The following is a 23,148-nucleotide window of genomic DNA, read 5'->3' on the forward strand; positions in this document are numbered from 1 at the left end:
CTTTAAGATGCCAACTTTAAGTATTTCCGTAAAAAGAAAAATCCAATTACTTTGCTTTCATGCAAAACACCTTCTACTGTTATTTCCACACGTGCTCTGTCACTGCAACTGGAATCCTAGTGGCTGCCTTTAGACAAACATCTCATAACACAAAAAAGTAACTTTTGGACACTGAATATTCAAAGCAAGGATTTTCATAAGCCAAAAATTCAGAACGATAACGTTCAGATGAACACCATAATGAAGGTTCAGTCTCTGAACCTTGAAACCTGATGACAGCACTCTGACCTTATAAAGAAACCCACTGTTGAAATGCAGATGAGCTTTTCCTAATGTCTGCAAATGGGCAGAATGGTACTTTTAATAAACAAGAAAAAGCAGAAAGAAATGCAATTTATGAATCAATTCATCTCAGATGTTCTTGAGATTCAGTAAGGAACTGCTTCCCCTAAGGATATGCTTTCTGTATACTTTGTTCTGTGTGCTGTTCACATCACACCCAGCTAAATTAAATATCTATGTATATACAGACCTACCTGTGTAACTTTTGGCCAGAGCAATTCTTTCATCCATCTCTGATGTTTCAGAAGGGCCTCCTTGGAAACAAAGAGAACATTTTTTCAGTTGAGTCTCACCATACACTCATCTTCCCACTCCACAGAGAAAGCTGACAAATAACCCAACTTTAGGCACCACGTGCTCACTTCAGACTTCCTGCAAAGTTGAATTCAGCTGTGAACTATGAACGCTTCTATGCCTTCTCTCATTCACTTGAGCAAAATTTGAGGGACTAATGGAAGGCACCAGGAAGCACAAGATGGTATTTTCATAGAATAGTCCAGGTTGGAAGGGACCTCAAAGATCATGAATCTCCAACCCCCTGCTACATGCAGGGCCACCAACCTCCACATTTCATACCAGCCCAGGCTGCCCTGGGCCCCATCCAGCCTGGCCTTGAACACCTGCAGGGTCAGGGCATCCACAGCCTCTCTGGGCAGCTGTTCCAGCACCTTACCACTCTCTTTTCTCTACATATTCTGTGGAATTTTCAAGTTAGTGCCTATGTGTCAAGTCCTACTTTCCCCAGATTTATATAGCCAAGTTCATGTGGAGACCAGTCTAAGAGCTGAAGAACCCATTCACTCACAGGACACGCTGCTTGCAGCCATTTCCTTCTGCTTCTAGTTCTCTTTGTTTAAACCTCAAGGCATCAATGGTAACAGAAGACTCGAACCTGTAAGTTTCACTGGGCAAAACATGCTTCTTTCAGGAAGTGCCTGGTAATTAGCAAGACTCAATTCTATATGGGCCATGTTTCATTCTGTGCTGTTAAAGAGGACAGAAGATGGTACGTACCCCTGAGTAATTCCTTTAACATATTTCTGCTTCTGCGTAAACTGAAAAAACTAAAATACATACAGCCCAATTCTATTTTGTTCACTGCTTCAGAGCTGTTCTCCTTCTGGCACCAATGGCTTTCCAACCTCATTCCTTCCAAGAAAGATCTTCGAGACAGCCTGCACCTTGTTTGCAGCCTTCTAGCTCAGTGTCCAGGTTTGTTACTGGCCAACACTCCTGAACACAAGGTAGGCATAGGCACAAGGATGTTCTTGTTTCGAGGACACTAAACCAAGAAACAGCATGTTAACTAACATTTCCTATCCTAAGAGCTCATAGATTAGGTGCTTACAGCAACGTTAGGTACCTATATGATTTTTGGAACTCATGATTTTATTTAGTCCTGCAGTTTTACTGTCCTTTACCTTATTTAGTCACCAGTCAAATCTGCACCTTCCTTTCAAATAGGTTGTCTCCAGTGTCAGCCAAAGCATTTAACATTGCACTGATCTTCACATTTGTCCAGGATAGAGGAAAAAGTAACCAATAACCTTCCACATTGCCACTGCCCACTGAAAGAAAACTGTCCCTAATGCCCTATCAAAACACTTGGGGGAAGTTTTTGAAGGTTAAAATGTTCTATTTCCTTATCTTCTTGCTTTGTACTTCGAGCACCACCTTCCTAAATTTAGTAATTCAGGAGTTAATTCATGGCAAGATCCAAATGCCACAGCAGATTATGAGATAATAAGGGATGAGAAGAACGTCCATCTCCAATTCTAATTTCTCCCCCCTTTGATTCAGTGGAGAGTTGTGTGTGCCACCAAGGCATGCAGACTCCTGGTCAGCATTACAGACATGTGAGAGAAAACAAATACTCAAAAAAACAATAACTGTGAAATTCCAGCAGTAAATCATCTCTCCAGGAAGCCCCAGGCACGTTGCTGTTCTGTAACATATAAGTTATTTCTTCTCATAAATCAATAAACCCAGCTTTTGCCGTAGGATATTCTTAGTGAGATCCCAGCCATTTTCCTTTTTTCTGCAGTCTGTCTACACAAAAGGAAATGCCTGTGTAGACTGATCTCACCTCTCAAAACACACCTTGGTAGAACTGTACTTCTCTGAGGCTCTCCTCTTGGCTCTCCTCCTGTTCCTGTTGAATTTATAGCTTTGTATATTTTGTACAACCTTTGGCTTGAACCTTGGTGATAGCCACTCAAAGAAACGAAGGGGAAGCTTCTTGACTTGAGGGGAAGGTAACACACTATGACAGGTAAAATCTCTTTGGCTCACAGCACATCATCCTTCCTCCCAGTAGACTCAAGTGTAGCCTCCCCTTAAATATAAGTTTACTACACTGGGAGTGGGGGAAAGGAGAGTTGTTACTGGAGCATCTATTTATCTGAAAAAGGTGTACATTACCTCCCACCCATAAGATTTAAATTTAGAGATGTCTAATGAAAGACAAGAGAAACTCCTTAAGAAAATCCACATTGCCTGGACTTCACTATGGAAGCATGCCGTATAAATTGATTTTCTTTAGTTCCAACATGCTTGCATTACAACAAGTTACTGCTTTCTTAGTGATTTCAGTACAGACTCTTTTCAAACAGGGACGGATTGCACTTCAGGCTAGTGGCCAAATTCTGACATTGTGGGGTTTTTTTGCATGAAACAGAAAGCCACAAGGGGCTGAAAAGCAAAGAAAGATGACAGCTCCAAAAAAGCAGCTGTTATTACTGCATTATATCCTTCCTGTAAACCCACGGACCCAGAGGCTAAGCAATGAACAAGCACAAAGAAAAGATGATCATAATCCCAGATAATTCACCTTTCAAATTCTGCACTGAGTAGAGACATTTTGGTTTGCCATGTGGTTATGGTCATTCTGAACGATGTTTGTACATTACAGCATCATAGAACCAACATTCTCTTATTAGTATGTTTTAAGCAATTAAAACAGGTTAGAAAATAATCTAATATAGGAAATAATCTAATAGGAATTTTTGTGTTGAAACACCAACAAAAATCTTGCTTAAATAATATATTATTACAGAATGGAAGGATGGGCTGCTTTGCAGCCCACTCTTCAATATATTATTGTCCTTCAGAGATGCATGGCAACTTGCCTGTGGTTTTTTTTTTTTTTTTTTTTTTTTTTATACTGCTATCCTAATGACAAATGCAAAGAAGCTGAAATAATACATTTAGGGATCTATTTATATTTTTTATATTGCCATTTGTAATTAGGGCTTCTTACTTACTGCTCATTTTAACCTACAGAACATGATTTTCTTACGGATTTCTTTATTTGTTCCTGGTTGAGATTAACTTGCAGTATTTTCATTAGATATGAACAGATGAAGCACAACTGAGAAATATTTCAAAATATACTCAGAGCCACAGTCATGGATCTCACAGATGCTGCTATGCTTTGTCTATAGGAATATAATCTTAACTTTCAAAACAGTTTTGGCATGCACTGGTCTTTCCCTCCAAGGAAAGCAATTGATGCAGCTGAAACTAAAGAAAAGATTCAAGCACTGCTCTGAGCATTACTATCAGCAGGGTTTGCTCCCTGCTTAAAAACATCCGTGGAAATATTTTGCATGCAGGAAAAAAAAAAAAAAAAAAAAAAAAAAAAAAAAAAATCCAGCCAAAAAAAAAGGAGAAGAAAAGAAAAGAAACAAGCTTCTCTGTTAAGTCCCAAACACACTCATACGTTACCAATATTACTCTGAAGAATAACAAAAGATGTGAAGTACAACTTAACAGCAGCCAGCATGGAGATGCTGTAATCATAACAGCAGCAAGCAATTTTATGTCTGACAACCACAAGTAGGCAGAAGGAGAGTAGAGGGAGAGCAACTCTTTCAGGAGCCAACCCAGTGAGGAGATAAGCAGATGCAGAAGCTGCTATCTCTACCTTGAATATTGTACTGATAGTAATCAGGATCCTCTGATTCTTCCTTCACTGTCACTGTTGACATTTCCAAAGGAATTCCTGTAGAAGCAATAAAAGAATCAAATAAGTAGATTAAAGATAATCAAGATAGGACAAGGGGGAATGGTTTTAAACTGACATAGGGGAGGTTTAGGTTGGGTATTAGGAGGAAGTTTTTCACACAGAGGGTGGTGAGGCACTGGAACAGGTTGCCCAAGGAGGCTGTGGATGCCCCAGCCCTGCAGGCATTCAAGGCCAGGCTGGAAGTGGCTCTGGGCAGCCTGGGCTGCTGGTTGGCAACCTGCACACAGCAGGGGGTTGAAACTAGATGGTCATTGTGGTCCTTTTCACCCCAGGCCATTCTATGAAGTTCTTAACAACTAAAAAAGTCAATAACTCAAAAACAAGCAAACAAAAAAACCCCTAATATTCTAGCTAGTTTTCTTTTCTTGTTTAGATACAAATTGATTTCCAAGTGCTGAGGCACTAAACAATTGCTGAGGGGAAAAAAAAAACAAAACAGTGACCAAGTGACACAGTGACGTTGCACGTTTCTCGTGTCTCAATACGGTTCCCATCAGAGGTGATCCAGCACTAAATGCATCCCTACAAAGCAAACATCCCTGCAAACACCATCTGATTTCTGAAGAATTACAAAGAACAGCTTCCTTCCCCCACAACAAAACACAGTTCTACAAAACACCAAACTGCACAGCCCAAACCAGGGAAGCAGGAAGGCACAACTCATCTCCAAACAAACCTGTTGTCTCCCTGCAATTATTGCTGTGTTAATCTCAAAGCATACACCTAAGCACTGCTTTGCTACAGGGAACACAGTGCCTCGCAGCATCCTGTCCCAGCTGCAGGGAATGATTCTATTCTTTTTTTTTTTTTGATTTTTAAACAAAAAGTAACATTTTCCTATTTGTTTCCATCTCATTATCAACATTCTGGTAGTGCTATTATATAAGCTGGTAAGTTCCACTCTCCACATTAGGGATAAAATAGTGCTGAGTAAGAATGAAAAGAAGAGCTGAGGACCTTTCCCTTTTTTCACTTCCAATGATAATAAATGATTTCAGGCTACAAAACATGACAAACCCAGAAGTGGAAACCTCTGGCTAAGGTAAAAAAAATTTGATAAAAACTGCAATGGAAAAGTGGCCATTTTTAACTAACAAGCAGTTTCTCTCTCGCACGCAGGGTGGATTTATGCTGGTTTTATTGGATCTTCCTATCACCATTTCAATACAGCCTTCTGAACAGAAACTGATGATGCAGTTGTTTGGCAAATAAGGACAAAATTCTGAACGTACCAGGATCCTCACTAGGCTCCGTTTTCACTTGAACAGGAAGGCAACTACAGAAACAAACAGAATGAACACAGTGACATTATAAAACCCCCAAATCCTATTTCTGGAAAGTTCCTCATAGTTTACAAGCTGTCTAGTGAAATCAGCCTCGAGGGGATGGGGATGGATCTCCCAGCCCTGCACTCAATGGATGTGCACAACGCTCCAAGTACGTTTACCATCTAATGAGAAGTGCACTCAGCAGAAGCACAGAACGTTTCCCTGCTTTCACATAAAACAGTTTTTTTATTTATTCCAAATATAAGCTCTCAGTTTAGAATCAAATAAATATACAGATATATAAAGTTTTTTTAATTAAGGAAGGGGAAGGGAAGAACATTGCATCTGTTCCCAGTCGCTGCTTTAGCATAAGACATGGCAAACTTATCACTGATAGACAGACTGTGAATTAACAACACTCACTGGGCTAATTAGACTCAACGGAAACCTCATCAGCTGTTTAATTTGTAATAGTTTCTCCACAAATAATGGTGAAAAGAAAGAGACTGTCCGTGCTCTTTATAATCCCATGCTATCAAGAAGTTGTCCAGAGGTCAGCTGGTCAGAAAAAGCCCATTAAGATAAATTATATGAAATCATATGAAAACACACTGTTGACACTGACATCAAATTATGCAACAGAAGTAGATGGAATATTTAAAGACATGCAAAAAACCCTACATTATTTTAAACTCACCTTCCACCTGGAGGTATAATTGATTGTGAAGGATCTGTCACATGAGCTCCTGGAAGTTAAAAGATATCATGTGAATTTCCTTTAACACCCTTCAATTCAAATTCTGTATACAGAGCCCATGCACATGCAAAGATACGAAGAAGAGAGATTAATTAAATTGGATTATTAAACTGTCAAGTAACACCAATATATAATTGCTTCAAACTATGCTTTCCACTGCTCTCTTTCCAGATTTGAAAGTTGAAATGTTGGGAAACAAAGCTAAGCAAACCTTTCACCCAAACAAAGGAGATGCTTACACTGAAATTCCAGTTTATTCCTAAATGAAAGTCTGAACAAGCAGGAACTTACCTAACTCTTTCTTCGGCTCTAGGAAAGGCCTGTATGGAAATAAGGAGAAAAAAAAACACCAAACCATAGCTTTAGCAAAATAGATCAATATGGACTTCGTAGTACAAAACTAAAAAGGGAAGACTTCTGTTTAATAGAAACAGAAGCAATTTAAGAAGTGGAATTTGAATTCCAAAAATGAACAAACGAGCAAACTAGAGAGCAATTAACCTTTTGATGATAAATGAGATCCCCGACTTGTTTTCCAAAATCCACTTCAGGGTTGAAACATCGTAATTTTCCGGATGCATGAACGCAAGCCCCTGGGGCAGGCCCTGCACCACCACAGCAGATTGGTCTCTCTGAATCTTCTCATACGGCACTGGGACCACCGTTGACTTTCCTAAAGCTTTACCTAAAACCAAAAGGAGATTGTCACAAAATCAGCAGCTAGCAAAAGGATGCGTGCCTCATAAACCCCATTACTTCAGAGAGGACTGGAGAGAAAACAAGGCACAGATGCAAACCCCTGCAGGAAACCAAGCACCTCATGCACCAATATTCAGTGGAACCCACTGAGGCATAGATGCTTACTTAAAAGCAAAGGGGCCGTACTGCACCACAGTCTCAAACTAAATGCTGCAAAACAAATAGGAAATAAAACCACCCAGTATATGTGCATGCTGTAGAATCAGCCAGTACAAAATAAGCTCATTATCTAAATTACAGTACAGTTGAAAAGCTAAGATTGATACTAGGTAGACATTTTTAAGTGTTCTAAGGGGAGGATACAGGTAACAGAAACAATCCTCCCTTGGGAAGAAGAGGGTGTTTGTGCTACATCAACATGGGTGAAGAATCCTTCGATCAAGAGCTGCCTATATTAAAGCAGAACACCTCGACCTTTTATGTTATCTGATTAATCAGTACCAATTGATCCCCTTGGAAAACTGGCAAGAGGAGAAGTGCCCAGCTCGTTCTTAGGTGGCCATGCAAGTGTAAAAAGAGCAAGGGGAGCACTGCCCAAATGGCCACCAAGGGCCATGTAAGGCCTAGGACACAGCACAGGCACAGATGGCCAGGAAAGCAGACAAAAGGGGAGGCAATATTATGATGGCTTAACTTATGGATATATAGGTAGGAGGTGTCCCTTCTCTATTAGATAGGTGGAATATGGAACACTTGAGAATTTCGTGTATAAATACAATGAAGAAAATTGCATTATTATGCTTGATTTGTGTAAACTTCCCCCAGCACTCAGGTCCAAATAAGAAGTATCTCTCCAGAGTGTGTGGGAATTGGCTCACTGCACACTGGGTAATGGATCTGCTTTTCAGACAAGATCATAAAGCACCCTCCCTCCAACTGGAATAAAAATTCAGAAATCCAAAGCAGGTATTCTGAAGACCCTGAAGCACCCACCATAGCAAAAGCAGAAGTAGTCCTCTACAGACTTCCTGAGAGCTTCCAGTTCCACAGCATCCACTGTCAGCCTGTTGGCAGGTGGTACATACTTCGTTTCCTGCAGCTCTGCAGCCCTCTCCCCTTCTACAACACCTAAAAATGAGGCAAAAATCAAACAAGTTATTAAAACCCTCACGACCAAGCTCCTCTAGTTTAGGCTACAGAGGAGTTAAAAGGATTCCTGCTCAAAAGTTCTTCAACCTAGAGGCAAATGTATGTGGGCAGTAAATATTATTATGCTCTCCATACAGCCTTTGTAAATATCCCCCTCTGAGCATAAGAACGATTAATTAAGAGACACAGCCAAGCTGACTTCTCTTTGCATGTAGATGTAGAAAACACCACTAATCCCAGGAGAGAAAGATACAGTAGAAATTAAATGCCAAAGGCAAAAGGAAGAAAGGGTAGGAACACTACACAGGAAAATACTAAAACCTCTGTCTCTGGCACTACACCTGATGTCTCATTCAGCAGATGCTGTATCCTGTTATAGGACACAGCTCCTACCTTGCGTGGCTTCTTCACCTTTTAAAAGACACTGAAGTACATCTGTTGCTGAGCAGGGGGAGCTGCTAACAACAGAACAAATGAAAAGAGTATTTCAGTCCTAAACCTTATTCTATTTTGATCATAAGCAGCGAACAGAAGTTATCTATTTTCAGGAGCAGCCTTTCCTTTCTGTTACTGTAGTTTTACTGAGAATCACCCATGAAAAAGAAAAAAAAATGGGGGAAAACAATATTTTTTTTTCTACAGATGAAAGAAAACACAAGAAAGAACTACATTCCTACGAGTAACAGGACAATCACTGTCAAAACTGCATCATGATTTCACTGTGAACAAGAACATAAACACTGCAATTCACACCAACACTGCTAGAGTGGTAACATGGCTAACACGAGAAAGCAAACATCAGATTGAACAACTGCTTATAAATGGCTGTGAAACAAGCTGAGAAGAAACACTCGCACTAAGAAGAGGCATTTGTCACCTAAAAAAAGCCCTCATTAGGCCCAGTAAGGGTGGGAAGGTGAGATGGTAGAAGAGCTGTGTTCTCCACAGCTGGGAGCACACAGCAAGATTAGTACAGGTACTCTGCTAAAGCCAACCTGTGCTCAGCAGGGTTACAAACAAGCTACCTTCAGCAACTCTCACCTTCCACTGAGCATCTGTATGGTCAAGCATCCTTTATCTTCCTGCCTTACCTAGCTGTTTTGGTTACTCAGAACCACCTTCTTGCCCTGAGCACAGTGGGAGGCAAAGCAATCACCCAAGCAGCACACAGCTGTCTCCATCCTCATGATGAAAACAATCATCTTTCTATAAGGGCTGAACAGGTTGCTTTGAAAGAAAAGCCCTCCAAACATTTTGGTTGTTTGTGACTCAAAATGATGGAATTTCAGTTTGGTAGTTTTTTTTTTTTCTTGTTGCTTCAGAGCAGCTCAGCATCTACAGCCTGGCCTCTGTGCAGGTCAACACTGCAGCTTCCTTCCCTAAACAAGAGCTGTGATGCTTATAAACTGATGAAGAGCAGCACAGCTCAGCAGTGTTACACAACACCTGCTCTGAAGGTCCACCAAAGCATATTCTCTGATTGCAGACAAAAATAGGCCACAAAGCACATCTGCATTCAAACACCAGACTGCAAGGAAGGGAACACTGCTGCAGGCTGCAGTTCTTTACCAAGCAGAGCTGTGCTGCAGCCAAGTAACAGAGAGAGTGCTGCCTACAATCCACCTAAAAAAGAAAAATCAAGCTTTAGCAGATAAACAATTTAACTGAAGTCAAAGAGGAGATGGTGTGCAAACAACGAGAGAGAAGGAGGTGGGATCCACTATTTGACATTCCTCTAGCAAAAGGGGCATTGGGCCCATGGTAGGCAAGGCATCCTGCAACAAAATGTTGGCATTCCCCCAGGTACTGGGGGAATTTACTACCTGATTTACTGATTTACTTACCTGATTTACTATCAGGAAATGATTGTAGGAGTACCAATGTCACCACGTGCAGACACTGAGAGGCACAGTAAGGCCAGCAACTCCATTGCAGCAACACAGGACACGCATTTCATCCTTTGTGCTTAAGGAAAACTATTATCCAAAAGTGACTACAATCAATCAGAGGGAAAGCGTTCACACTTTTGCTTGGCTTTGCCCATCTAATTCAGCCCTAAGCTTTTCTATTCGACAACAGCTATAAAGAAAAATAATGTAATGATTGTCAAAGAGAAGATCACCTGAGGCAGACACTGAGGAGGTGGGTATTTGAAGTGCTACTGATGCAACTCTGCAACTACAGGGAAGAAAACGGGTAGGCTGCAGTGAGATGAGGCTTAACTCTCTGAGCAGGTGGGTTTTTTTCTTTCTTTAATTTTACTTTTTGTCGTTGTTATTGGCATTCTTTTTTGTTGAAGTACTCATTAGCTTAATAAACCTTAACTGGTGAGGCAGAGACAGAAGAACAAAAGGTTCCTGCCAAGGAAACCAGCCCTAATAAGGATTCAAAAGAGCTCACCACATCCTAAACAAACCAGGAACAGTGCAGGCTGGCTAACATCGGCAGTGCTGCAAGAAAAAGGTGACTGGGCTGGCACAAAGCCTGCAAGAGCCTCTGTTCCCAACACATCCACATATTCAGGGCGGAGAGCAGTGGAAGCAAAGGATTTTGAGAACCATCCCTGAGGAAGGCAGGCAGAAAATTCTGAGAGATCTTTCAAAATTCCTATATACCTATATACCTGATTACACACACGTTGCATTTTCAGAAGTTCTTTTAAAGGTATTCTTTTTTCTTTTTTTTTTTCCTCCATTTTGAGAAGTTGTAAAAAGGCATCAACTAATTCTTAAATCTAAGGGAACTGACTGAGAAGTAAAACTTAGCAAAAACAGAGTAACTCACCCCTGATGCTGTGTGTGTGTGTGAAAAGGCTACAAAGGAGATACAGAAGAAGGCATGGCTAGCCAGGACAGACCATCAACCACTTCAGCAGGAGTCCCTGTACCAACGTGGGAAGTTGGAGGGGAAGAAAAAAGAGGGGGAAGAGAATCACAGTTAAGGACAAAAGTAAAAGGATCTAACAGGCCACAAGGTAAGGCTGAAACAGCATGACATGGATTATTAATGTGGAGTTCACCTAGCGAGCACATCAGTGATTAAGAAAAGTGCAGCATAAGACAGCCCAAGAACTGCACTGTGTGTTTCACAAGGTGAGACAGAAGGGGACTGGTAAGCCAAACCCACTAAGTGATCTCAAACGGAGAGAACGATGGCAGGAAAGCAGCACTCAGTTGATGACTGCTTTGGATTTTATTGTTACTTCTTGCAACTGTTCAGTAAGCGCTAGAAAGGAATATTATCTTTATTTAAACTCAACTGTAACCATGATTTATTGTGAATATACTGATCAAGTCTTTAAAGGGAGATGCTTTACCTCACACCACAGGCTAAATAGAGACTTGGAAGTGATGGAATTCCAAAGACTTAATTCAAAGAACGAACGCAGTTCTGCTTGTTCTGTCAAGCAGTTATAACTGCCCCAAAATAGGGTGGGAATAAAAACAAGTGCACAATGCAAACTAGTGCTTCTGATAAACAGAGTATGATGTAATCAACAAAGAGACAGGAACTGCAGAAGCTCAGGGTGCTGGAAGCAGCAAGAGAATGGAAGAGCAAGAAAGCAGGTAAGACAAAGCAAACAGTTACCATGCCCACAGCTTTTGTACAAAACAATTATGAAACTATTCCCTAATTAACTCCAGGCAGAGCCAGCCAGGTTAGCACAATGCATCACTAACAAGGCATGGTACAACCTGGCTCACATAACATGGAATGGACAAGAAGTGTTCATGGGATCCCTTCCACCAGCAGGGCACCAAGGCCCTAACTCCCCAGTGACAGGAGTAAATATGTGATGGCAACCAGCATGCTTGGTCTGGGAAATGGTGACAAGCTACTGTCAGCACAGCCACGAACAGCTGTCAGCCTCTTCTCATCTTGCCATTTGCAGAAATGCCAATTATTCCAAGTCATCTGCTGCAAGGAGGGAAGAAAAAAAAAAAAAACAAAACATTGAAAACTCAAGGATATAACCAAGAGCCACAGCTGAGGAAGCTCCCATTACGACTGACTGGAGATTGCCTGTTCCAACACATGCTTAAACAGAACAAGCCTTCAGCAAAGGCCACTCCCAGATGGAGTTCCTAAGGGAATCTGGAATTAAAAAAAAAAAAAAACAACAAACAAGAGGTTGAGACCTACAGAGGTTCAACAGCTCAGGCTTGGCAGTCGGAAAGCATCCTGCTAATTACAGATTGAAGAATGCAACCAATCCAATCGTGCTCTGCTTCTATGTGTTCTTCAGAGTGTGCCAAATCTAAGGTGAGAATTGTAGTAGACACGGCCCAAAAATATGCATTTATAATAGGGAATGGATTAGAGATGGCACGTATGCACCTCCACAAGTGTGCTGTCAGGGTTAATCCTCCACCTGTCTCCCACTGTTTTTCTTTCCCTTACTATTTAAGCCTACAATTTAACAAATCCCCTCTTTGCTTAAACATTCTGTATCTTCAAGAGCAGCAAAAGCCACGTAAGTCACAGCTGACCACAGAACAGCTCAGGGCCAAAGAAAATGACTGTGGGAAACCAGTTTTCCCATTGACACATCACCATCAAAGAAGAAGTGGCATTTTTCAACTAGCTGCATTAGTGTCAAGGGATCACCCTGCCAGCAACACAAAGATGTCAGCTAGTTACAGAGTGGTATCCTCACATTTGCCCTGGCACAAGGAGGAAGTCTGCCCTTTAGATACTGTAACTAAGACAAATGGAATATGATCAGGAGCAGCTAGAGCCACTAGTAATCTCTCTTGTTAGAGTAAGGCTGAAAAATGTATTCAGCTCTTACCATATGTGTCAGGGAATGTAGCCTGCACTTCAGATCAGATACATTCTGCTTAGTGGCTGAAGAGCAAACCATCCCATTTAGAAGCTATTTCTGAATTCACACAGGCATTACAAGCAAGAAATACACAGTAAGAATACAGTCAGAAGTGATCAGGATCATAAGGAAGCAGCAAGGCTGCTGTATGAATACTTGGTTTACATCATAGCTGAAGCATCCACACCAAGCACTACAGAAGGCATGTGCCCAGGGTAGCAGTACAGCAAGTTGCTGTACCAGGAACTCTCTGGAGATTTAAAGATTTTTAAGCACAAGACTGAAATTAACCCAGAGCTACTGAGTTAAGAAGATATCCACACTGCTGTTGACTCCAACCTGTCATCCTCTAAACACAAGAGCATGATGCTCTCAGGCCTGCAAAAGAACAGTCTATCCAGCACAGCATACATATAATACAAATGGATCAAACGTGTAAATAGCTTCATCCATTAGACAGTGAAAGAAAGCTGCAAAAGAGGGCTTCAACACGTTAGGATCTTGTATTTATATGCTATATACTTGACTGAGCTCGATTTAAAAAACAAAAACAATTTGTCATTTATTTCTAGGTTGTCTTTTTTGAATATCATCAGCTACAAAGGAAAAAAAAAAACACTGATATAAGGGCTATTTGGATGGTAGATGGCACAGAGGCTTTCAAAAGCACCACTCCAGATTCTCTAGGCAGTTAAGCTGCTTTGCAAATCTGACTCTGCTGCTAGCACTGCTTTTTTACTGCCAGTATCAGGAATAACTGCAATTGCTGTGATGCAATGAGCAATGTCACACAGAACTGCAAGAGTAAAATTTACTGAGAACTCTTAAAAACAGGTTGGGAAATTGAGAAAAGAGGGGAAAACTGAGAAGAGTCACAAAACCTTCCATTTCTGGTGTCCAGTACAGGCAGTGCCCAGCCTAGCCAAGTCCTGCTGCTTAAACACACAGGGCAGACAGATGAAATGAGCTGCATCTCTTTATATAGTTAGGAAGACACTGCAAGGAAGGCAAGGTCAAGGTAAAATAGATTTGCTTTCATCTTACACAGGTATCCTCCAGCCCACGGGGATGAACAATTAGGGATGAAGTAGACTCATGCTCTCCAGTGTAGGTGTTGTATGCAAACTGACACTCAGAATCCAGCCTGCAATCCTTGAAGATGAAAGGATGCCCAGGATCAAAACATCAGTGTTTTTGTGCACTAGACACAAAGTCAAAACACTCATTCTCTATGGAGGAGAGATCCTGCACAGCAAACAGCAGCTCCTGTAGAAGCCAAACTCAGTACTGAGAACAGTCACTGCATACTTAAAATTGCTGTTACAAACTAGGAAGCCAGCATGTATCATTGTAAGACCCAAGGCATCGTTTAACTTAAGCCATGGATGCTTAATTCCCCCTAGAATACAGAGCTTACTATATGGCCCAGAAACGTTAAATTCAGTTACTCAGATGGAAATTACAGCCAATACCACAAAGCCCAACAGCTGGAGACTTGAAAGTACTTCTTTTTTGTGAAGAGATGGTAAGATGCAGCCTTTCATGGTTCTGTTTACCTTATTTTTCCTTATTGCTGACAAGAGGAAAAAACTCCCTGCAAAGCCTAACACGTTCTCAGAGACCAGAGGGGTGCAATGAGGCAGACACCCAGCCACAGATCTTCAGGCTGCTCCACAATAACTTTATTTATGGGACAAGTCACTTTACTTGCCTACAGAATTTGGAGGATATTGAAGATATTCAACAGTGATCCACATACCAAAGATACTGGTGAGTCAAAGCTGAGCTATCTTTCTTGTGAAGTCTCTGGAACACTGCGTGACATTCATTCATCACGAGTAGGAGGAACTCATTTAAAACAAAGTCTGATCACTCCTGAAGCTACAAGGAGCCCCTGCAACCCGTGGCTAGATGAACACGGAAGCACAGGTAAGAAGAGTGAAAGAGTCCCAGCCAAAGTCCCTCCAGGACTTAAAGCAGAACTCTGGCTAGATGTATTTCTAGGATCAGCAGAGAATCCTGAGGCCACTAGAAGGAAAAAGAAGGCTTCTAAGAATCCAGTGCTTACCATTCAGGATGAGCAGTCCACAGATGCAATCCCAAAGCCCTAGCACCAAAGAGTGAACAAGTAGCAACACTGAGAGCTGACAGAAAGCCACAGAAGTAGCAGGATTGTACTTCCACACAGCCCACGTGCTGCGGGTGCCACAGCTGGCACCAGTGGATGTTCAAGGACGGTCACCAGGACTCTTGGCAAACACTCAGCATCTGGGTGAGGGCTGGATACATGGTGCTTTCTAATCCTGCTCAAAGTACAGAGCAGGTGATCAAAAAGGCACTTCTGAGCCAACAAGCTCTTCTGAAAGTTTACTTCTGATTGGCAAAGTCAGCTCAGGGATGAGCTGAGGCCTCTTCTACTGCCCTTTTGTGTGTGCATGAGGATGAATCCCACAGAATCAATAGCAAACCTCAAGGGAAACTGTCAAGACGGCTAGATGAAGGGAACGTCATCCTCAAGACATCCCAGCCTTCCATCTCCTGTTCAGAATGGCTGATAATCCAGAGAGCAAGGAGGCATTTCATCTCACCACAGGGCATCCATGAGGAACTGTGCAATTCATTTCAGTAGGGAACAGCTAGAGGTACTGGTAGGATAAGAGGTAGATGATCTGCATTGCTTCCATACCCATGGCTTGCCCATACTCTGTATGATATTTGAGTGCCTCTCATATGCTCCTTTTTATGTAGAGTGGAAACTCACACAGGCTTAGAAGAACAGATGATGCAGGTTACCTGAGTTGCAGATCATGTATGGAAACACAGAGTTCCACACTACAAGGCATAACAAACCATTTCACTGTAACAAAGAGCTTGCAGCCATCTTAATTAAGCACAGCTCAGAAGAGTCTATTATCTGACTCCATTTTAAATAATTAATGCCTTTTCAACATTCAGCACACAACACATATCAACATTAAAAAAGCTATAACCTGTTCCCATCAATTTTTTTCTTAAGGTAACAAGGTACAACAAGATCCTTATGGATCTTCTTCCTTCCTTCACACCTAACCCATGAATATAGACTGAGATTTGAGTGGCTTCATTCACACAGATCTACCCCATGGTGCTCTGGAGGAAGCATAAGGAAAATACTGTTTTCAATGTAGATATTGTTTAATCATATCTGACAGTATAAAAAAAGATATTCATAGACAGTATAATTTAATAACTGGAACAAAACAAAGGGTCAGGATTAAGAGAACTGACATAAGATTTTAACATATGCATATCTACAGAAATCTTAACTGATACAGTTCAACCAGCACGGAAGGAAAACCAGTGCTTGCCATGGTCCAGAACCAAAAGCACAGACCTAGCCAGGGAGATCAAACAGACCCAGTTACTGTAGATCCCACACCAACACACACTGCAGACAAAGCCCACAGCATTCTACCTGGGCATGCAATACCACTGTTCTGCCTGTACCACTGGGTTAGCAAACAAAGTATTTGGGTTCACAGGGAAATCCTTTAACAGCAGGTCAGGTGAAAAGCTGAACATCCTCCAATTATTCAGCTAATAGTTTTCATAAACACCAGTATAAAAACCCTGCCCCTGTAGAAATTATGAAGAGGAGGAATGGATTTATCTGATCCTCAATTCCTCACTGAGGTCATCACCCTGCATTTTGATATAATGTTACAGCCCCACATTACAGTGGTTTTCTTAGAGTAAATACACTTAGGCCTGCAGAAAGTCACTGTCCCACAGCACAGCAGTGGACAAATCCAGACTCTTACCAGATAATCTGGATCTTCAGAGTTTTAACTAGCAGCAAAAGCATTTTTAGGAGCGAATCTTTCTGTTACAGATTAAACATGGCTGCACCGCACACAGTGTTTAATTAGTCAAGCCAGCATATCTTACAGCTGTTGTTTTAAAATTCCTGCAGACTGGTTTTTCTCTCACATCCTGCTCTTGACCTTCATCTTCTCCCTCCCTCAGGCAGATAAAGGCACTCTGCATTATTGGCTAAGCACTGACCATCAGCAGTGTTTTCCTATACACGCATGTAAACCCTCCACAAAGAATCACTGCATCTTTGAGAGCCCACTCTTAAAACACTGCTCTGTACACAATGAATCACGTTTTATAATCACACGAGTTCCACTATGAAAATTAATAGAAACAAAAAACACTCCCACAGATGTGAAGGGGTACAAAAGTAACGCAGCTGTAACTTCAGAGCAGCATACAGAATGCAGCCACGATATACAGGACTTTGCTCTCAAAGGATACTAGTATTGTGCAATATACACTAAGGAGCTTGAGTGAAAAAGAAAAAAAGAACGTTGAAACTTACAGTATTTAACAAAATCCTTCTGAAAATCTTTCCTGGAATCAACAAAGGCTCTTCCCCTCTCAGTTCCAACTACAAAGACGTCTGTTTCATAGACAGCGATGCAGGCAACTTCTGCCTTGGACTTGGCAAGTTCTTTACACTATGAAAAGAAACAGAAAAGCATTTATTGTCCTTGTTAAAGGTATATTCTATAGAAATGTATGTGGAATCACTTAAAGCAGTTACTGCTTCTGCTGCCAGCATCCACTCCTTAAAAGACATCGTGAGTTACATAATGTCAGTCAGTAGCAACGGATAGTTTATGTATCTGGAATTCTTTTGATGAGAAACCTTAAAAGCACTATAGATGCATTAGTGAAATTGAGGTCTCATCTAGACTGAGAAGTTGAACTGCTTTTAATTAAAATGATTTATTCAATCTATCCTTTGGAAATTATCATTTCAATTAGATTTCAATTAGATAATGGTGTTGTCCTAGCGAGAATTTCGCCCTTCCACAGCACACTTAACACAAACAGCGCTGTTTGGAAAAGCATGGCTGGAAGCAGGAAGGCTTCCTGTAACCTGCCCTGTCCTGACAGCTGTGCTCTGTGTGGATCTGTGTGGATTCCTCTTGAGAAGGGGAAGGATTCCAGCCTCCCTGTGAAGGTGTAGGTGTGCTCTGCTGGGAGCAATTCCAGGCAAGGGAGTCAAAAAAAAACAAAACAAAACAAAAAAAAAAAAACAAAAAAACCAAAAACTTGCAGAGTATGGAGACAGGAAGTTCCCAAGTCAGTGAGATCATCTAGAAGTGACCACAAAAGGTTAACTATCCTTAGTAACTCAGGAGACCAGGGTGACATAAATAGTTGCTGCATGACGTGAAGCAACAAAGCCCTTAGGAACTGAACACAACCCTTGGCTTTGAAACCAATTACCTTATAATCATTATATTCAAAACTTCATTGCTAACACCACCACAGAGCAAAAAGGAAGGCTGTTAGCATGAATTTCCATAAGCACACAATCACAGTAGTCGGAGAGCACACACTAAGGTACAGACAGCACAGCACACACCAGCTCTCTGGAGGGAGGCAAGGTACTGCTGTAGCACTGCATGTGCCCAGAGAGCTTTGACAGCCACTCACCATGGACTCCAGCGCTGACACGAGGAACGTGACCACCATCCTGCTTTCAGATGGGTCTTCATCATGCACAGACGTTGCTGCTACCGTAGCTTGGGCCATTCTCTTCCTGGAACATCAAATATAAAGCCTGTTCAGCTACATGCAACAGTGCAGGAATATCTACCTACAGATACATGCACTCAAAAATCCTGAATAACCCTACGTGAGCAAACATGCAGGTGCAGCAACAGAATAAATTGTTCACTGTTTTGTTCCTGCATACCTCCTGCTGCTTGAAAGTTAAAATGCTGTTCCATGTCTAGACAAAACACCTAGAGAGATGCATATTAATTGATTAGCTGCATTTATACTGATTTTTCTTTTTGTGCATGCTTGTATCTGCAATAGCCTGAAGAGGCACAGCAGAAAAAGACAAGCATTAACAGAATGACAAAACTCTCTTGACACTGGTGTTAGAGCAACATGCCCTATAATTCTCAGTACAAGTTCATTAGGGTATCACTCAAATAAACACCACCACTACAGCCATCCCAAATCGTGGCCTGAGACTCCGGCGTCAGCAACCAGAGCCCAACATTCTTATCTGCATATTAAACAGCTGCAGGATTAATTTCCAAGATAAGAATTGCCAATTAAGGTGCTCAAATTAAAAGCTGCATTTCAGAAGTGACAACAATAGGATTAAACCCTATTTTATGTGCATCGTAACCGACTTTCAACTTAAAGACATAACAACCAGGAGTTGCTCACGCTTATGTTGGCAGAACTGCCAACAGAGAAGGATTACTATACCAAGAACAGCTGCCAAGAGCACATTTTTTTGCTGGATGTTGCAACTGATGTTATGTTCACACAAACCTAATGCAACAACCTGACATGCCTGCAGGTGGGGAGAACTGGGAGAGGCATTGCTATTACAGCTCCACATGTGAGTCTTCAAGAAATCACCCCCCAAAACCTCCAAACACAGAGTAAGGTGGGGAAAACAAATTTGCAGCATGGACAGGGCAAACACAACAGACACCCAGATGCCTTCTGATGGTCCAGGCAGGTCTGCAAGGTTTGAACAGCTTTAAAGCTGCTATGGATAAATTGGCAGCGACAGTCTGCAGCTACCTGAGGGTATCTGAAATGAAAGGCAGAAATGCCAGCAGCTCAGGTTCTGTGACAACACCACTGCTCTGCACAGTCCCCTCATGCAAAGCTTCGGGGAACATCCCGACTTGTCACCAGTGTGCTGCACAAAAAGGCCCATCTAGAAGCCATTCTTCCAACAGTTAGTGGCTAGCTGCCAGAGTACCACTATTTATCTAACTACTTCAAGGCAAAATTAGACAGATTTCCAACAACTAATAAGCATTCAGGATAAAGAGTACTTAAGCACATGTATTCCTATCAACTACTTTAAGAGAAATGTAAGCAACAGCTACTAAAGAAATACATGTAAAAAATGGTAAAGAGAAAACAGATGAAGGGAAAGAGCCAAAGACAGAAAACAGACATTGCAACACTCTCTGGTCCAGCACTGTCCTGAGTCTGGGGTGGTGATCTGTGGGTGGAGGGCTGATCAAGGTAAACACATGTGCTCACTTTCCTATTGTCCAGGAGGTCCAAAACTGTCCTTGGGAAGGCAGCTCTGGAGCCAGAAGATCTGGAGTTTCCAATAAGGGTCTCTGGAGTGACGGACCCCTCATCCTCAATCTGTCGCTGCTTTACTTTCTTTTGTGCTCAAACAGATGTTTTTCCTCAAGCTGAAGTTTTTCAGCCATAGGAAGAAAACAGATGTCATCCGTAAGAGGAAGCAGAGAAAAGCAGTTCTCTGCTCTGCTTCTGCAGGTTCACTTCTCTCCTATCTCCCCTCTTGCAGCTCTTCCTGCTCAGGCTGTCTGAAGCAGCACAAGCCAAATTCCTCATCAGTCTCACACAGTGCCAAAGCAGCAAACCGACCACGCAGCACTAAAAACACTAAAACCAATCCTACTGTACAGATGGAAAGACTCGTAACCAAGAATTCCAAAATACAGCTGCTGCTGCAAGCATGCCTGCACTCAGCCTTACACATTGCTGTAGATCTGCTGCTCCCAGGGAAAAGCAGCCCAGCAGGGGCCCTTCTATAAGAAATGCCATTCTAGCTGAGCACTTGTTGCCTTACCAAGTTGGAATAAGGAGGAACATAGATTTATAATGAATGCTCTACCTGGAAGGCAGACTGCTGCCTGGCTGTTACTGGTCTCAACCCTTAGCTGCTCTGCCTTCAGGGTGAAGGTATGTTTAATTGCACCCAAAGATCAGCCTTCAGACAGAAGGCACCGTATCAGAACTGCACAGATTAGAACGCACAGCTGTTAAGTACAAGCAAATCTTTTTGACGATTCATACTGGCTACAAGAAAGCTCTATTTTTCTCCCTCAGTTTGATTCAGAAAACATTAATCCTGACGTGCCTTAGCTAATGGAGCACAGAAACCCTGCAGGGGTGCAGGCAGATCTGTGATGCTCAGGAAGATGCAATGCCCTTTTACCTCTACTACTATTAAAGACCACTTAAAGAGACAAAACAATCCCAACGTTGGCTACTTTAAGAACATCTCTGATTCCTTTCACCCTCAAGCCTGCTAGCAAAGCAATACTTAATTCAAACCTCACTATTTCTGGACCAACGTACACTGACAAAGTTTTAGATAAAATGAAAAAACAGCATCCAACCACACTGCTCACGAGGCAGGAATACAAAACAAGGGCATTACCCACGGAGCAGCACAGAAGCTGTCAGCACGGAGCTCCATCCCGGCACTGCAGACTCAGGAGCCCCCCGTCCTCAGGGCCCCATCCCAGGAGCCCATGGGCCCTCACCCTACATTAGTTGCATACAGACCACGCCCCTCTCCTCCTGCACCCAATCGCGACCGCTTCTCGGTAAACGCGCCCCCGGCACCAGCCAATAGCAGGCGGCGGCAACACAGTGGTGCCCGCCTCCTCCTGTCCCCACACCTGGATCCCGGGGGGCGGGCAGAATGCGGAGCTCCGCCTCCACCCGCGGAGGAAAAGAAGCCCCCCCACCCCCAGAGCCGGGCCCGGGGCCTCTCCCAGCCCACAGCACGAGGGTCTACGCTGCCCTCCCTCCCCCTCAGGGTGCCGGGGAACAGCGGATCTCTCCCGCCTTCTATCCCCGCGTCGCACCCACAAGGTCCGATCCCACCCCGCCGCTCACCGCTGGCTGTGGAGGCTGAGGGGAACGGCGGGCAGTGGCGGCGGCTACTTAAAGCAGCCTCTCGGCGCTGGGACGGGCCCAGAGGCCCCGCTGCTCCCCTCGCGGTCTCGGGCTGAGCACAGCGCCGCTCACGGGGAGGGGAGTGGAGGGGGAGGTTTTTGTTCACCGATGTACCACTGCGCATGCGCGCGCCTCGCGGGGGCTGCTGGGATATGTAGTCCGCTCCCCTGCGGCCACACCTCTCCACAGCGCGCGGTGTGTAACGGGGCGAACTATAACTCCCATCGTGCCCCGCGCGGGGCGGAGCGGCGCGAATCCCAGGGAGGGAGCGCGGGGGCAGCGGTGGCCTTGGAGGGGCATCCTGCGTGAGGGGGTCTGGTCGCCATTTCCTGTCCGGCCGGTTGCACTGGTCCTTCAGTTTGGGACCTAAATTCCTCGTGTCCCTTTGCTTTCCCCTCTGCTTGTCAACCAGATGAGCATCGGCTGCAGGCTGAATGAGGTGTTCACACCAGGCAAGAAAAGCATTTCTCTTCATGCTGTAACACCGGAGTTGCTGTGGAGAGGAGAATTCAGAGTCGTTTTTGTCATCGTTAAAACAGAGAAATTCCATCTTCAGCACATAGTCTCCTCCTGGAAACAAAATGAGACCAATCCGTACTTATTTCTTCTGACTCATTACTTCTGTTTCATCTTCAGAAACTCTTTAGCACTCAAAGGTTTTAGGCTATGTCACAAAACTTTGCTCCAAGATGTGCATGAGTTACAAATGTCACCTCCAGCTAAGCACAGAGTAAGGTGTTTCACTTGACTCCCATTTGAAGTATCCATGGGAAAATCTAAGTATTCTTGACAAATTACGCCTAAATATCTAACATCTGAGAGCGAGAACCTCAGTATGTGAAACCAATGAGTGCTGAAGAGCTGGTGGCAGGGTGATGGGGAGCAGGGGGAAGCCCCAGGCCCTACAGGAACAGTCCTGATGCTGAATTGTGTGGCATTCCCTTATCTTTTATACTCTGTGCAGAAGCTCAGTGTCAGATACAGACCAGAGCCTAGAGCCCAGGGCTCTGGGCTGCCCATTGAGCAGTGCTCCAGCTGTAGCTAGATGGGATGTCTTTTCTTCTCCCAGACTATGAGCTATTTTAATTTCAGTTCCAAAGCCAGGAACAGCAAAGAACCCTTTGCACTTGAGAACACTACTGGAGGACCAGAACAGCACATGGATGTGCTCCTGTTGGCTTGATTCCTTTGCAGTTTTCCTTCGCTGAGCTTTTTCTCTGTTAAATAATAAGTAAGGACATCCTGTTTTCACTTGGAACATGATGCACATGGTAAGTACAGTTACTTGCACAGTAATAGCATTATTTTCCTCCATACTTTG

General features: G+C 43.0%; 1 protein-coding gene across 7 annotated transcripts in view; it reads right to left on the bottom strand.

Moving 5' to 3' along the window:
• Nucleotides 1–21,909, bottom strand: part of GTF2I (general transcription factor IIi) — a 51,789-nt gene extending 29,880 nt beyond the window's left edge. For 5 of the 7 annotated variants that reach the window (XM_042879512.1, XM_042879510.1, XM_042879511.1 and 2 more), the window contains exons 1-10: nt 21,768–21,909; nt 18,558–18,663; nt 17,431–17,569; nt 8,087–8,221; nt 6,896–7,079; nt 6,686–6,714; nt 6,335–6,383; nt 5,602–5,645; nt 4,268–4,345; nt 537–596 (exon numbers count right to left, since the gene is read on the bottom strand). In XM_042879512.1, the coding sequence (XP_042735446.1) occupies nt 537–596; nt 4,268–4,345; nt 5,602–5,645; nt 6,335–6,383; nt 6,686–6,714; nt 6,896–7,079; nt 8,087–8,221; nt 17,431–17,569; nt 18,558–18,656 (817 nt within the window). In that variant the 5' untranslated portion in view covers nt 18,657–18,663; nt 21,768–21,909. Of the gene's footprint in view, nt 1–536; nt 597–4,267; nt 4,346–5,601; nt 5,646–6,334; nt 6,384–6,685; nt 6,715–6,895; nt 7,080–8,086; nt 8,222–17,430; nt 17,570–18,557; nt 18,664–21,303; nt 21,418–21,767 lie in introns of those variants that run through there. The other 2 variants (XM_042879508.1, XM_042879513.1) reach the window with 2 other exon arrangements.
• Nucleotides 21,910–23,148: the final 1,239 nt, after the last annotated feature.

This window comes from Lagopus leucura, unplaced genomic scaffold (assembly GCF_019238085.1).
Source record: "Lagopus leucura isolate 7727_CA_CO unplaced genomic scaffold, USGS_WTPT01 Super-Scaffold_100024, whole genome shotgun sequence".
Classification (NCBI taxonomy): domain Eukaryota; kingdom Metazoa; phylum Chordata; class Aves; order Galliformes; family Phasianidae; genus Lagopus; species Lagopus leucura.